Genomic DNA, 16,989 nt, shown 5'->3' with positions numbered 1-16,989 from the left:
GACATTCAAAATTTTGATTATTGTCGTAGCACTGAGAGATGATAATCAGTCACTCTTTGCCTGCTAGCGTCTATTGTCACTGCTTTCCCAGTGCTTTTTCACTGCTGTTAAATTTGTGACTCTGTAGTTCTTAGTAGTTTGTTAATTTACAGGCCAATCAGCATTGAACATGTTTCATTTTGCATTATTGACACGTTCAGAATAGCATACATTTATGTTTGTTTCCCAATGCAAAGTTCATTTACCCATTAACTGCTACAGTACAATGACCTGTTTTTCTCTGCAGAGGAAAACAGTCACTACAAACAGAAGGAACAATCATTCACATGTTCTTAATAAAAAAAAACCCTGAAATGCACAGACCATTAGCAAGAAATTGCACTATAAGAGCTGACTGAGGTTATGTGGTGTTCATTCACTCATTCATTTCTTCATTTCTTCATTTGCAATTATGGTCACAGTATTGGAGCATGTCTTCACTGGAATGCAGCAATGCTCATGCTTCAAAATAGGAATCCATGTTTTCTAACAGTGTATTTTTGCAACTCTAAGTCTACCTGAAGTTGTACAAAGAAATGTCAGCGCTGATTACTTTTAAATCTAGTTCCAGATCACCACTGATAATGAAGGGACATCAGACTTGCTCAGAAGCCATTGACGGGCATTATGTGCAACCGTGTGGAAACATGTACCTGAAACATCTTGGCCACTATTTTTTTTTTTCTCATGCTTTCTGGGAATTGGGTTCAGTATAGTACCGGGCAAATGTGTGTCAAAGTATATGTATCGGCTTGTTCCTTTAGTTTACCTTCCCATTCACCCAGAGGCTGTCCGTTGGCTGTTTAATCGAGTGTGATAGCTGTGTGAGAGCAATCCACCTGGAGAAGTGATGCAGACAGGAACACAGCCTGTCTCCTAGCAGCCTGTTGATCTTTTTTTAATGTAAAATGCTAGTTACTAGTTTGTCTGAAGATATCTGTTCTTTTTTTAATATAAAGCTCATACTGAATTGGTTAAAACTGCAAGAAGTCAAGATTTTGAATGTATTTGAAGCTACAAGTACTTGAAGCATCTGATTGTCGCATATTTTCTACTAGTTATAAGATTTGTATAGTTTGTTCTTCTCTTTTTTTTACTCGTCTACAGAGCTGTGTTATATAAGGGGTCCAGCAAGGGGTCCTGGGGTCCAGTGAAGTTAGCTGCGAAACCGGCAGTGATGATTCTAGCGTTTGAACTTGTGACTGGCTTCAGTGGCAATCATAGCTGTCCTTGGTGGTGTCAGTCACTGAGTGTTGTGCCTGTTATATTAATTGAGGAGTGGCAATCATGGAAAATAAATCTCAGTAGCTCATCAGCACAGCAAGAAAAGTGACGGCTGGATTTTGAATTTTAATTTTAAGCAGCCCCTATGACTTTCTGCGGAGGTGGCAGGTCTCGGAGGTTTTGACACACTTATCGGAACACGACAAGAGATTCACTTATTCTGTCATTCAGCGATGCCTGTTCCTGAGACTGCCTGACTGGGTGTTTTGAGGATTATATATCTCAGTTTTTCAAATGTGGTAGATTTGCCTAATCTTTCTGATGTTCCTTCTCTCTCTAGAGTTTCTTTTTTTTAAGATACTGTGAGTTGATCTTGAATATGTAAATAAAAGATTAACATTTACTTAATAATAAGATTCACCTCTCAAATACTGTTAACTTGGTGGATACCAGTGCACATCTAATTTCCTAAAACAAAACAGGCATCCCAGTTCAGCGTCATCTTTGGTTTGTCAAGCTACCTCATTAAAACGTTGTACTTTTACATTTACGCAGGCTCATGTTCTGGGCACATAACAAGGCACAACAAGGCACAACAAACTCAAGTGTACTCCTCTAGTTCACCTAGTTAACCGATAGAGAATGATGCTAGAAATACCAAGGTCATGTGTTCGATTGCCGGGGTGTGTCGATTGCCATGTCCTGTCATACTGATATGTAAGTTGCTCTGGATGAGAGCATCTGCCAAAATGCTATGAATAAATGAAGTAAGTGGTTTGCTTGTTTTTCATATATTTTTTTAATATATATATTTTATATATATATATAATTCAACAAGTGCTTTCTGTTTTTCACAGATGTTGTTGGTTTAAAGAGTAACATGAATAGTTTGTGAAAACTGAAAATGTTTAGTACATAGTGTATATCAAAATATACTATTAGAAAGATTAGAATATAAGGGAAAAGAGATGCCATTATTTCAAAGTTGAACGAATAAGCAGTTAGTAGTGTTAAACCTGACATGCCAGTAAAGTGATGCCAGTTTATTTGTGTGGATGTTTATTGCTTATTTAAAAATGTTAATTAATTTTTATTACATTAAAAACTGCATTATATTTACATTAAACTTATCAAAACTGTGAGGTTCTGAGAACAGCTCAGCTTTTCATTATAGGAACATTGGGCATGGAATGCAAAATGATAAATGATAACCTTGACATCATACCTGACAGACGGACACTCAGCACTAAGTCGGTGATGTTTACCATTCCTCACACATCTGTCATGCAGCCACAGTAGCACTGCAGAATTCATATTAACTCGGCACCACACTGGCCTAGTTTACAGTTCCCAGTATAGCCACAAGCACTGAGAACACCACCCACTCAGTTATTTCCCTCGGCCTGTGTATTTCGAATAGCTGGAAAGTTCTAAAATGCAATGCTGTATAATGAGCTTGAGTTTAGACCAAATGAATGTGCTTCCTTCCATATGTAAATGTTTTCCAGGACTTCTGACCATTCAGACAACCTTTTTTTTCCCGTGGTTTCATCCTGTGTGCAATCTTTTTTTATTGTTGTTGTTGCATTCTGGAGAGTTGTCCAGATCGTGAGTAATGTTTAGGTGTCTGTTTCTCATGCTGTCTCATCGTGACTAACATAAAGACATCTGAATCTGGCACAGTTTCACTGTGCAGGTTCACTGTGGGTTGTGTCTGATTGGCTGTGCACACCACGCTTCCGGAATTGACTCACACTACTTAGTCCCATCATATAATATCTCTGTTTCTTCAGTTACTAGACTTGTTATTTGGAAAGGAGAAAACCTTGCTTTAGCACATACAGGCTGTATTATTGTCTTGAGGTCAGGGCTAGGTGTTGAGTGTAGGCTGACATTTTTTTAGAATGTAATTGTTGATATTTGCACACTCCTTTATTTGGACAAAAGGGTATACCGATGCATGGAAAAAATTATGAAAAAGAACCAGAAAAATAATTTGCCTTTCCTACTTCCCTCAAGTATGCTCCTGTCTTCCTGCAGGATGAGTACAAGCCTGAGAAGGCCCTGTCTGAGGAAGACCTGAGGAATGCCATCAGTGTGCACCATGCCCTGGCTATCAGGGCCATGGACTACGAGAAGAAGCCTAACGTGCTGAAGCTCAAGACTGCTGACTGGAGAGTCTTCCTCTTCCAAGCACAGTAAGAGCTACCATGTGGCCTCCCGAGACCGCTGCAGACACAAAGCTGCTGTCAGGTGCTGGTAGACGAAGGGACCTCCCCTGGTGCTAAAATCTAATTTCACGCTTGGGTTCAAGCATAGTGAAAACACTTTTGTCTCTGCTCCCTAGTCTGCCTGAGCCACTGTTTTTTTTTCTTCAGTTTTTTCTTCTCCAACTTCTTCCAGTATTCATGGAAACCAAAGAAGGGTCTGATCAATAAGAAAGATTGGTACTGTCCTCAGAGACCATTTTCTAAATGTGTTAATTAGAGAAGCACAGTGCGTGACGTCCTAGTAAAATGTCAAGGCATCTTAATTGGGTCTTTGAAGAACATAATCAAACAGTTCCTGCATTTTTCATGTCTAAATGCTTGTTAGCATCTCGCACTACTGAAACAAGGAAATGACAAGCAAAGGTGCGGTAAATATATGCGATGCATCATAATGTTATACAACAGCTTCGGGATGATTATTTTAAAGAGATTTAAATAACCTCTGTTAGCTCAAATGCTAACGTCTGAATTATAAACCCTTTAATGGTCAGGGGAGGATTTTAAACTTCTGTTCATTACACGTAAAGTGCCGACTGCCCTGTTTTCTCTGCAGGACCCCAGAAGAGATGGATTCCTGGATCAGAATAATCAACTCGGTGGCAGCCATGTTCTCTGCTCCTTCCTTTCCTGCAGCCATTGGTTCACAGAAGAAATTCAGTCGCCCACTGCTGCCTGCGACCGCCACCCGCATGTCTCAGGTGCTGAACCCACACATGGCTCTGCATTAACACACTTTCCCAACCCAGTCCACAGACATCGGCCTCCATCCCACACATCTGAACCAAGTGATCCAGAATTCTCCATTCCTGGAACAGTTTTTTCTGGGAGTGGGGATAGAGTGATAACGTGGACTATCTAGACATCTCTGAGATTTGGATTCGGAAACTGGATTAACAAACAGTGCAAAGTTTCTGTCACACTTGAAACAAAACTGGTGGATTTGGGAGTACAAAATCTTGACAAATACTTCACCACAGGGCGACTCAGATGGGGAAGATTTAGTAGCAGAATTGTAGTGGATCGATCATTCTCTTGCTTTGGCTGTAAAACGGATGGATGTAGTTTGATATTTTCTGGGACAAGTCTTAGGCAGACCGTGAGGTAAGCCGTTCAACGGGGGGGGGTTTACACTTAACCGAGTTTTGCATTTGTGTTGCAGGAGGAGCAGCTGAAATCGCATGAGGCCAAGCTAAAGCATGTCTCTACAGAGTTAGCTGAGCACAGATCCTACCCTCCGGATAAGAAGGTCAAAGCTAAGGAGGTTGACGAGTACCGACTGAAAGAGCACTACCTGGAATTTGAGGTGAGAAGCATCTCCTAAGAGCAACAGAAACAGCCTGTTCAAGTGTAGTTCTGCTGTTCACTCCATCTCTAAAGCGGCTGCTGTTCATTCTATTTCCCTTTCACATTAAAGCACACTGACACAGGCATTTTTTTAAACGTTTTCTGAGAGTACCATGGCAGAGTTCACCTACATTTTTGGAAATAGGTTTGTTTGTGCGGTGTTGCCTTCCCCGCCTCTCGTTTCACTGGACTTCAGTGAGCAGCTAGATCAAGAAAGAAGAAAATTATTCTAAACTGAAAGGGTTGGGTAGACTTGCACTGACTTTTTTTTTTGAATGAAACTGAGTCCATAATGCTTTGCAGTATTTGCATTTATTATGTATTTTTCTTGTTTATTCAGTCAGAGTTTAGTTTAAACTTTTCAGTTTACTTTGAACTTTAGTTTGAAAGGTCTTGTAAAACAACCTCACATCATGTCTGCATATAAGGATTTTGCATATGTTGACCTAATTAGCCATTTCCTAAAAATTACAATTATTATTTTAAATAGTGTATGTGAGATACATAACTTTGGCCATAGCTGTCAAACTCTCCTCAGTCATCTGTCAAGATGCCACAGCACCAGTACTGACATCTGCTATAAAGGCACCATTTATCCAGTGGTAGGTTGTACTGAACCAGCTTGCTTAGTGTCCAGGAATGTTATCACTGGGGTGTTATTGTTTAATTGCTCTATAAATATTGGCTGATTTATTTGACCCCCCCGCCCCTTTTTCTCAAGACCTTGTTCCTGGTTGAGTCTTGACAAACGATCCATGAGCCTATGTTCCAGGGCACAGTAGTTGTTTACGTTGGTGTTCTTCTCCACCCACTGCAGAGTACAGTCAGTATGTGAAAACCATGTCAGCCCCTTGCTTTGGAGTGCCAGCAGGGTCCAAGCGTGTTGCTTGTGAGCAGCTGGCTAATGCACAAGCTGAACTGAAGGCTCACAATCCGCAGAGTGTTGCCAGGAGAAGTTGTGAACTGGTCTGTGCCTTCAAAATGAATTTAGTCATCCTTCTTTTCTGGAAGTCCTTATTACATGTTTTGAAGGGAAGCACTTCTCCTGGATGCTGAACCAAGAAATGTTATGAAGGAACTTATCTCTTAGGGCAACTTTTCCCACCAGAAGCATCATTCCATTGCACACGCACAGCTACATGCACAGGCACACGCACAGCTACATGCACATGCACAGGCCACAGGCACACACACACACCATTTGCTCTAATGTCCAGAAGTCCTTAAATTTAAAATTTAAACTTGTTCATTGTGCCTCTATCGTTTCTACAATGTTAATTTCACAATGACTGTAGTGTATTTAAAACAACCTGACATTGCCAGAAACATAATTTAAAAATTATGCTGCAAATAATAGATGAGAAGAGTTGGGAGAAATATAGGTTCACTGTGAGACCAGCAGTCATGTCTTGTTCCAATATGCTTCAGAGTGTCTGCAACTTGTTTTGGAGGTTTGGAAATAATCAGCCTGAAAGTGTCTGTGTCAGAAATGTTCATGCAAGGATTAAACCTGTCAATGATGTCTGCTTTCAAGGCTACAGGACAGCACCACTGAATCCACCTGAAAATTCCGCCATGACATGAGATTACATAAGCAGTGAGGCGTTCAAGCTTCATTCAGGAGATAAATGTTTTCACACTTTCACTGAAGCTCTTGCAGCTCAGTCTCCTTAATGATATGATCGATCTCATCTTAAAATAGTTCAGGTTTCTATCTATTCAAGTAAAACCTAGAATAGGCTATTACAACACTGCACAACATCAAAAATATAGGCTCTTTCAGAGAATAAATTAAGATCTTGATTAAATGAACACTTTCCATGATATGGTGCCAGTGCCTTTAGGACTGTCCACACTATTTTTCCCTTGGTTCTCTGGCTAATTTGTCAAATGGAAAAATATGAAGTTGTGGCATGAAACATCATTAGAATCCAGTCATTTACATAATTGTGTGTGTTGTTTTGGGCACTGTGACATGGAGTGATGAACTCTTTTGAAAGGCAGATGGCGGGTGTGCATGCTTTAGTAATGGGATGATTTACAGTGGAGACACGACACCGCCATGCAGCTTCAAGTTTAGCCAGTGACACAGTGATCTAGTCTGACTCTGAATTCACTACTTTAAAGTGGTAATATAACACCTTTCCAGGTAAAGCTTAAGATGGCTGATATCAGCCCTATCTTTTCTAAGGTACACACGTATGAAATTGCACTGTTTCACTTTATTTACACTTTCTTTTTAAATACTTTTTGTAGGGTGGACACAACACTTGTAATAACACTAGAGAAACTGCAATTTAAGTAAACTGTTTTAGTCTAATGATTCTTTCAGAAATTCAGTCTCACATGAAAACAATAAGCATTACACGTGATTACACATCACATACATTTTGTATTAATGCAATCTACACAACTAATCATTCCAAACTACAGTAAAGAAAAACAGAACATTTATCACATACATTGACTAACAGAAAATCTCTTAGTCAGTTAATCATCTTGTAACATGAGGAAGAATAACCAACAAAGATTCCACAGGCGTGCAAAGGCATTGCACCCTCAGTTTCAATTTCCGCAACATAAATGGAGCTTTGCAGTTATGCGGTCTATAAGACTGTAATTAAGTTACATAGAATGCATGCATCTGAAATACCTCAAAGGGTCATAATACATCTGTGAAGGTGCATGTAATCTCTGACATAGTCATAACAAGCTAGTGAGATGTGCATGTGTGCCTACTGGCCTGCCTTGTTAAAATACACTGCTATATTGAATCATTTATGGGTTTCTCGCCACTTATATAATAATGGGCTCCTTGTTGGTATGAAGACAAGCTCATTATATCTTTGAAAATATGCAAGTGCAGAATAATGTGCATGTGCATTTCATGCCATTTTTCTTAATCATTACTTTCAAATAAGTTCGGCACAATTTAATTTCAGTGCATCGTCTGCAACTTTTCTCTGGACCCCGGGTCAAGCCAACACAGGACAAAAAACAAAAGAAGAGAATAATTTGTGGAAAGTTGTTGAAAAATGTGCCAAGGTATACTGTTAGTTGCAGCTTGCTGTGAAACAAACTTCTTATGGGTGGTTTGCAGCCTGTGCATTTATATTCTGATGAAACTATTCGAATAGTAATGTGAAAGTGCAAGCTTGTCATTAAAACAATCTCTACAACTCCATACGGAGGGTTTCCCTGCATCTGCTCCCCTAAAGATGACAGAGTTTTGTTCGTTTTCTCTGGCTTCAACATTACAAAACAGAAAAAATAAGAAATGGAACAACATTGTAAATAGCCTAAGTGCCTGCAGTGTTTATTAATAAATCTATTTATTTATTTATTTATTTATTTATCGTTTATTCAGTTTTCATGTATATAATTAGTGCACTGTTCTTGGTTTGTTTTATTGGCCTCTTGCTTTTTGGTACAGAACTGCAGGCAAAATTCAAATAACGAAGCACATTGTGAATAACGAATGAGGTGTGTTAGTTGTTATTTGTGAGTTTACAAAGTACTTTAATTGAGGGTTTTGGGAAATACTCAATAGTTAACAAACATTTTTAAGATTAAGTTAACTTGATCTTGATTAACAAGAGCTGTTGGGAAATGCACCCCTGACTGTTTGCAAATGGTGCTAGTAATCCTGTCTGCTACCTCCACCCATCATGGCAGTGCTTCCACTGTATCTGTGCTTCACAAGCTCTGGACTGGGCATGGGTGGAGCGATCCCACCCACAGTGTGCTCCAACCAGAGGAACAAAACTCCACAAATGACCATCAGCTTCCTCTAATCAGTGTTATTTCATTCCCCACCCCAAGGCCTACATCATACAGGTTTACTATCTGAAGCCAGATGCTGTGTACTTTATGAATGTCAGGCATGTCATGGATGAAACGGCCTCCTCTCTTCTGTCTGGAGAAGTGATTGATTCTGTTAGACCCCTTTTGACCTACTGCTGAGAGATCAGTAGGCCTGTCTTATATTTAGTGATTAAAGGCTACCGTCAGGTGAGCTTTAATCAGTGTCACGAACATTAGATTAACCCACATTGCTGCACATTCACCGTATTCACCTGCAGCTCATGTGACAGGCACCTCAACACTTGGCTAAGGGATTTCATAGGATTTTATACCTCACATTCCTATGATTACCCTTATTCTCTTTTTTGGTGGGAGTATTTTTATTTGCATGTCTTGTACAATAGACACTGTTCTTCTGCGTAATGATGGCTTGGCCACTTGTTTCCTGGGATACTCCTGAAGTGTCTTTTTAGATACAGAGATACAGTGGCTCTCGTATTTGGTGTGTGTATACATAGCTGTATATCATACTCTTTAATGCACTCTAATAAATGTGAACGGACATCTTTTCCTACACATGAGATATTTAAATCCATGGCTTGAAATTCGGTAGCCTTTTTTATGAGAGACACCGTTGAAAGGCTGCATGCTCCATATAGGTGTAATAGGCACACTGTGACAGCAGCACAGTGCAACACTGGGACATCGCTTACTGTAGGCAGGGTTGTCTCCCTACATTACATACCTGCATGTAGTATTCTCGTCTCTGCAAGTGTCTCTTCTGTCACCATCTCAGTCCCTCATTAAGAACCACACGATGTAACATTCCGGATTATACATTTCCGAGAATAGGCTGACATTTTTCTTTATAAGAAGAAAGAACCCGAGTAATTATATCTCTTTATTTTTGCTGGCATTGATGTTTGCGTTGTTACTGCTGCTGCTGCTGCTGATTGAACTATCTGTTGTGGTTACTGAAGGCTGACATTTTTGGACTCTCCTTGCCTTTTGCAGGAGAGCCGCTACGAGACCTACGTGAAGCTCCTGAAGGAGGGCGTGAAAGAGCTCCTCGCTGGCAAAGACAATGACAGCGTACTGAAGAAGTCGCAGTCCAGCCCCTCTCTCAACCAGGAGTCCCATCCGGCTGCAGCCAAAGTCAAGCGCAACACATCAGAGAGGAAGGACTACCGGCCCGAGACGCCCAAGGTCACATAGGCACACACTCTCTTTATTGTCAAAAGAGCCATTATACACAACATGTGAATATATTTTATTGGAATTATTTATCTGCCACTGTTATAAATTGGTTGTGTAAAATGTAACTGAATTGATAATTGTCCTCCTTAGATTGACTGGTGCTCGTGTCGCTGTTTGTATGGGACATTACTTACATACGTGTGGTCCTTTTCTGGTTGTTTGTTTGTTTGTTTGTTTGTTTGTTTGTTTTCGTTTCAGTGTTGTTGGTGTTGCGGCTGTCATTACTGTGATGAATGTGAGATTTAATTGCGAGACGTCACTCGATCTGTTCCCGCTGCATTCTGTCCCAAAACTCGATTTGCCTTTTTTTAAAGAGAAGTAGTACCTTCTCGATCACAGATTACTGGAAATTGCCACACCGTTTTTTTTTTTTTTGTTTTTTTTTTGTTTTTTTTTGTATAGTAGATGTGGTCTTACGCTGAAGGTAATTTTAGTGTGTAAAATAAGTGAATGATAAAATTGTGCAACAGTAAAAATTAGGCAAGTTTTGGTTCCAGAGAAGCGCATGAGTCTTGGTTCCTTCTCTGCTAACAAAGAGAATTGGTTTTGAAGGTCTCTCTAAGATTTTTATTTTTTCAATTTATCGATGCATCAGGATGTAAATACATGAAAGCGAAGCATCCCTTCATTATGACACTCAGTGCAGTTAGTGCTTTACTCCATTATTAATTTACTATAGCAAGATGAAGGCAGATACCCAAATTATGTACTCATCAACATTTTATTATATTGTACCAGCATGTCACAGTTCAAAAATATGCCAGATACATTATTTTCTAATGATAATATAGGGGTACCCAACAAGGATTGTTTGACGCCGAGTTATATTTACAAAATATGGCTTTTTAGACTGCAAAATGATTAGCGTCATAATTTGTGCAGAGGAGCCATTTATTTTTTTAACTGTTAAAGCAAAATATACTTCTGCTTTTTGAGTAGTGTAAATGCCAATGCTCCTTTTGTGTATTTTATAATCTTCTTATATATTTGGATTTATAATTCTCAGTTCAGAACATTATTGTTGTAAAGATGAAATTAGTATTTATAGTGCACTTTATGACTTAGTTCTTTTGAGTATTTAGAGCTTTATAAAAGGTAGTGATATGTTTCTTACCTACATCACAGGTTTTTCAGGCAGTACTAAATTGTGTTTATTTTATTCAAGGTACTGAGCTGACTGTACGTTTTTTTTCTTGACAGCTCGAACCGTAATGTGTTAGTATGTCAGTGGCTCTGTAGTTTTGCTGTTATAGTTGTTCAAAGACAAAGTTTCCTTTTTAGGAAACTATTTACAGTGCTGTATAACTTGGAGTTATTGCCTTTTGTGATGTTATTATTGACTTTAAGATGTCTCTTTCGCGGTTTCATTAGCAACAGAACTGACATGAACACTATGAACATTTTACACTTCCATTGCTAACTGCACACCAACAGATATTTTCCATACCAGACATACATTTTTTTCAGTTTTTGAAGGTTTTAATTGCAAATGTATCTCAATTTTAGTACATATCAAAAAAGGTGGTTAGAAGTATAGCCAAGCTATTTGAAGATGTTTTTAATCTTATTGTTATAAATAGGCTAGATAATTCAGTCCCTCCAGTCTAAATTAATGTTGTTTACTTGAACTATATGTATTAAAGACACTTTATTTTTATTTTATAATTTACTTTTTTTATTGTTGTTTATTTACCACACTTGTATGGAATTTGATGAATGTGAACCATAAAGTATGGAAAGAATAAGTCTATAGGTGCATTACTTTTTTTTTTATATATATAGTAAACGCAAACTCACTCAGAACAGAAATTCACATATCTCCTTTCTTTTGTGCTTGCTTTGCTATGTAATTGCTACATAGATTATTAGCATTCTCTCTGCTCTCTATTCTGAACAATGGTAAGGATATTCACATAAAAGCACTTAATATTAATTTGCTTTTTAACTCTGGTTTAACTTTTGCCAGTATATACAAGTTCATGTCCAGTAACTCACATTAAAAGGTATTTCCTCCCATAGTGTGGCAGACAGTATGAATAGAATAGACATTTTGTAATTCATTTCTTTATACTGTTCTTTTTCACTACATATGCTGACCAAATAGTTTCCTTTGATTATACAGAATAATTTTAGCAGAACCCCTTTACTAATAGATATGTTGCACAAGATTTTCTTAATTGTTCTTAGTAATTATTTTTGAGAGTAGGTAGAAGAAGAAATCAGGGCACAAACAATGAAAAACTGAGAAATGCGTAGGTCGACTTATGAAGTTGAATTAAGACATTAAGTATATGTTATGCTCATTTTAAATACTTTTATTTAATGTATTTTTAACTGGAACATATGCATTATGTTTGTTGCTTTTTCCTCAAAGAAAAACGCAAGGTATACAAATTCTACATAAATAGATATATGATTTGATCTTAGTTGGCATGATGGTGAACAGGAAGAAAGGTTTAAGTTTTTGTGTAGGCTTTATTGTCTCCAAAGATTGGGTTGTATGTACTTAAATGCTCAGATGGTACCAGTGTCATCAGTTCACTGTATGAAATATAGTTAGTGCTGTAGTCCACATCTAGGGCATCAATGAGATCAGAGGTTTTAGTCTGAGTTGAGACCAAGACCAAAGCAGGGTGAGTCCAAATCAAGACCATAACTGATTACATCATGCCATTATAATGTACACCCTGCATACTCCAGTTCATGTTTATGAGCAGTGCAACTTATTACAGTTCTTAAGGTGTGTTTCCCATTAAAACACATTGTTGATAACAGTTTTGGTTAGTGGTCATGGGTGTTTTTTTGTTTGTATGTTTTTTGTTTGATGTTTTTATATTATTATTATTATTATTGCTATTTATTTTATATATATATATATATATATATATATATACACACAATTTTTCTTTTTTCTTTTCTTTAATGCGTTCAAAAACAATTACGAGTACTTAATGTCCAAGACCAAGGTCCAGTAGGAAAAATCTCCAGACTGAGACAAGACCATTGATGTTCAGTCCTCAGTTCGATCTTGAGTATTACAACCCCCCCCTCTATATTCTCCCGTGACCTCAGTTCGGAGGTCAATCATGCACCTATTATATCAGTAACTGAAAGGAGTGCAGTTGATTTGTATATACGCTTGTCTCAGTTGACAGTGAGACAGACACACCTTGGCTTTAACCTAGGATGTTTAGTCTCTGAACAGTGCATAGAAATATCTCTCAAAGCTGTGATCTTGTACAATCCTTTAACTCTGTAAATGTTGGTAAATATAACTGTTGCCCTGTATTCAGAGGATTCCACTTTTTGGTAGTTCCAAGTGATTCTCTTGGCACAAGAGCGTGTCTTACGCCCTCCAGCCATCACCAGGGATGCAGTGCTGGTGTCATCCAAACTGTAGGTGGATTCAGTGAATAAAATACAGTATTTAATTCAATGTTGCAATTGTCATCATTTCTGTTCAGGTTGGTTTGTAATTATTTTTCTTACCGGAAAACTCCAGAGTACATGTCTACTGAAGCCTTTCTTGAGATGTTTGGAATGTAATAGCTCAATATATCTTTTTGTTAAACGTGTAGGTTTGTAATTGGTAAACTAATCAAATTATTTGTACTCTATTGTACTCAACATTCTGTTGAGCTGTGCATAAGAAAACATCCAGTAACCCATAGCAACACAAGACTCAAGAGTGCTCGTTTCATGCATAACTATCAATTCTGGGCTCAGGCTGTATAAATGTAGCAAGTGCTGATTGGTAATACATCTGCAAAACTATGATGATGTGCATCATCTCAACAGTAATTTAGGATTTTCAAACAGTTTTGCTCCTCAGAGTCTCTCCAATAGTCACAAGTATAGATAATTTTCCAGATTTGGCCATAGAGTTCTCATCTATACTTCAGCAATTTTCAAAGTAAGAAGCAAGAATGTAAGCAGAAAACAATGATGTAAGGACTGATTTTGCAGATATGGACAAAGCTTGGACTTCAGTTTATGGTAGACTTGATCTGTGCTTCCTTAATTGTAACCCATAATGCAGTTGGTGATATATGTATCTTAATTAAATGAACATTAATTCAGTCTTGTGCTTTCCCTGTAATTTTGGCTTTGCTCCCCAAGATTAAGATATTTTGCATTCTGATATTTCATGCTGAAGTCTAGCTTGTGGGCACAATATTGTGAACCTAGGCATGAGCTGCTATTCCAACAGCTCTCCACAAATTTCACATAGTGCAGGTAAAGTGGCCTTGGAGATGGTACAGCTTTTAAAGAGTTAAATGAAATTCACAGAACTGCCACTTTATCACAGGTCAACAAATAAAAGTAAGTTGATAAAGTGGTCTGTTAAACATAATTAGTGCAAATACACAAAGCTTCCAAAAACATCATTGAATTGGGCATGGACACAAAGCAAAGCCCAGTAGAAAAGGCAAAGAGAAAAGTTGTTAAAAGCAGGGGATTGTGATGTATTGGAAATAAAAGCTTGTGACAGAAACAAGGGTGAAGAAGAGGCTATAGCAGTGAGGCATCTCATCCATTAGTAAGTTAAGGAGAAACCCGGTTAGACCTGTAGCTCAGAGTAATTGTACTTATGGTTTCTAATGCTCTCTGTTAAAATGCCTCATTTATGAGATAGAGACACCAAGGTTATCACTATTGGGCAGGTTTGTGAACATCAATCTCACCCACCTACCCAGCCTTAAATTGAAAGACATTCTACATTATTTTTGTAGAACAAGACTGCTAAATATTTTGCTCCCTGCCTCGGCCAGCAGATAGCAGTTGAACATCCATAAGAAATGTTTAGATGGATATTTATGTTTTAAGATACCTCCTCTAAAATGTAACCTGCATTCTATCTCAATTAATACATAAATTAATGCATAAACCCATGAGCATGTACAGAAAAGTTACATAATCATAAGTGGACTACTGTGACTGGGAACAGTTGCTTGGAAACCAGTTGCTGCAATGCACTTCAAATGATGGAGAGCTGAGGAGGGAACAAGAGCTGAAGGAGAGGAGGCATGATGTTAGCAAGTATGTCTGTGGGTTTCCTTGTCCAAGCACGCTAAGATTTATATGCTAGAAAGTCACTTATTGTAAAACACAGAGGCCAAATGGTTAACTTTGCAATCACATGACACTGAGTGCATCAAAGTCTCAAGTTATGCTCAGATAAATGTTCTTCCAATTCATGGTCCGTAGAGTATGGATAGATGTTCTTATGAATATAGATTTAGCATATTTAACCCAGTGTACACCATATAAAATCTTTCAAATGTAGCAGCTTCTTCAAATAATCTGTTAGAGCGTCCTTGTCACGTAGCCATGTGACATTTTACTGAGATACTGGTCATACAATAGGCAAATATCAAGAAGTCTTTGATAAGACTCAATCAGTGCAGTTTATGAAGGTGTATTGTATCACAGAACCAAAGAAATACATTTAGATAACATTAGCCTAATTTTAAACAACTAGATTTAATTCAGTCCTGTTAATCAGTCATTTCAACGATTTTCATTTAATTAGTTAACACAATTATACTTGATGCCGCCTCCACAAGTTACTACCAGCAAACAAACTCTAAATGGCTTTTAACAGTTAGAATGGGCAGCAATAATGAACTTGAAGTTGAACTTGAAAATAAGAAAATAATTTTTCCCTACTTTGCTAATTGCCACAACAGCAACTGATTGATAAATAATATTTTGTAATAATGAAATAAATCTGCATTTTCATCCTCGTAAACAATACTTACTTCAATAACGTACATAAACAAAATTATTTAAGATTTCTTGAGTTGGTGTTTTTTTTTTTCCATTTGCATTCAGAAACCATAGTGGGATTATACCCAGCTGGTTTGGCCTTAAACCTTATTGAACACAGACATCAAACCCCTGAACCTTTACTGTCCAGTTCAGGACAAAGAGGATGAATGGCTGTTTATTGTTTCCGTAAGGTGCTCTTCACGTTCATTAGCAAAGGAAGGTATCCTTCATTCTGTTTCTGCTTGTAATGCCCCAGTCTTTTTTGAGTCCTACAACCGAATGTCTCCACTGCGATAAAAAGGTCACACTCACAAAAAGGACTCAGTATTCATGAGTCCGTCAGCCATATATCGGATATAACAACATTGCTGGGATTTATATAAACTGGTAATTGATGAAGTGCTAGAGGATAACTAACAGACTCAAACTATACCGCTACATATAAATAAGTAATGATGTAGATTGTTGCTTTGTATATGCTGAGAAACTGTCGTTTTATGATGAATTCGTTATGCACAGAAGTGAACAAGTAGCAAGCAGCTGTTTTTCAAAATAATCAACCAAAAATGATCTTAAACCACTGATGTGCAGTAAAGAAATTATTTATTATAGATTGGCACATTAACATAGCTCAGCATGGTCTGTGAAGTAAGTAATCTAGTCAAAAGCTGTTGCATTAATCAGCCAGAAATAATACATTTAATAAACATTTGATTAAATATGACTAAACATGTATCCAGTTTGTAGGCATTTGTGAGGAAATAGCCCTCAGTAAGTTTTTACCGATGTTCATACAGCAGCCTGCAATACATCTTTGTCAGGTGAACATTTCATTGTGGTAAATGGACTTTGTAAATGAACTACTGCTCCTTGAAAACGTTAAAAGAAGCCAGGAGACTTGTCTGTGTTTCTGTCGTTTCCATGGAGGTGACCAGGTATGACTCATTGTTTTCGCCGGTGAAGCGCTCGCCGAGAGGCGCGCACGCATACACACGTCCGCATGCGCGCCCACAAAAAGCTTCTTGAGTCGGGACTGCAGACATGGTTCCTTTAGCAATACAACGTTCATACGGACATTTCAGAGCACAATAGTTGCTTGGATATGAGCTGTTCATATCTCGAATGTGTATATGATTTTAAATAGCTAAAAAAAACCTATTACACTGCACCTCCACTGACAAAGATAACTGAAAGAAGGGACATTAAAGATGCTCCTATGAGTTTAAAGATGCTTCCACCTTCAAGTACACACACACACCCACACACACACACACACACT

The 16,989-nt window shown here is 38.0% G+C and overlaps 1 protein-coding gene across 3 annotated transcripts in view; it reads left to right on the top strand.

The window, feature by feature from the left end:
* psd3l (pleckstrin and Sec7 domain containing 3, like) overlaps positions 1-13,374 on the top strand; it is an 87,180-nt gene extending 73,806 nt beyond the window's left edge. For all 3 annotated transcript variants that reach the window (XM_035535368.1, XM_035535370.1, XM_035535369.1), the window contains 4 exons: positions 3,304-3,461; positions 4,087-4,231; positions 4,693-4,836; positions 9,696-13,374. In XM_035535368.1, the coding sequence (XP_035391261.1) occupies positions 3,304-3,461; positions 4,087-4,231; positions 4,693-4,836; positions 9,696-9,896 (648 nt within the window). In that variant the 3' untranslated portion in view covers positions 9,897-13,374. The remainder of the gene's footprint in view (positions 1-3,303; positions 3,462-4,086; positions 4,232-4,692; positions 4,837-9,695) is intronic.
* The last annotated feature ends 3,615 nt before the right edge of the window (positions 13,375-16,989 follow it).

Source organism: Electrophorus electricus, chromosome 17 (assembly GCF_013358815.1).
Source record: "Electrophorus electricus isolate fEleEle1 chromosome 17, fEleEle1.pri, whole genome shotgun sequence".
Lineage (NCBI taxonomy): Eukaryota > Metazoa > Chordata > Actinopteri > Gymnotiformes > Gymnotidae > Electrophorus > Electrophorus electricus.
This window is presented reverse-complemented; position numbering and strand designations above follow the sequence as displayed.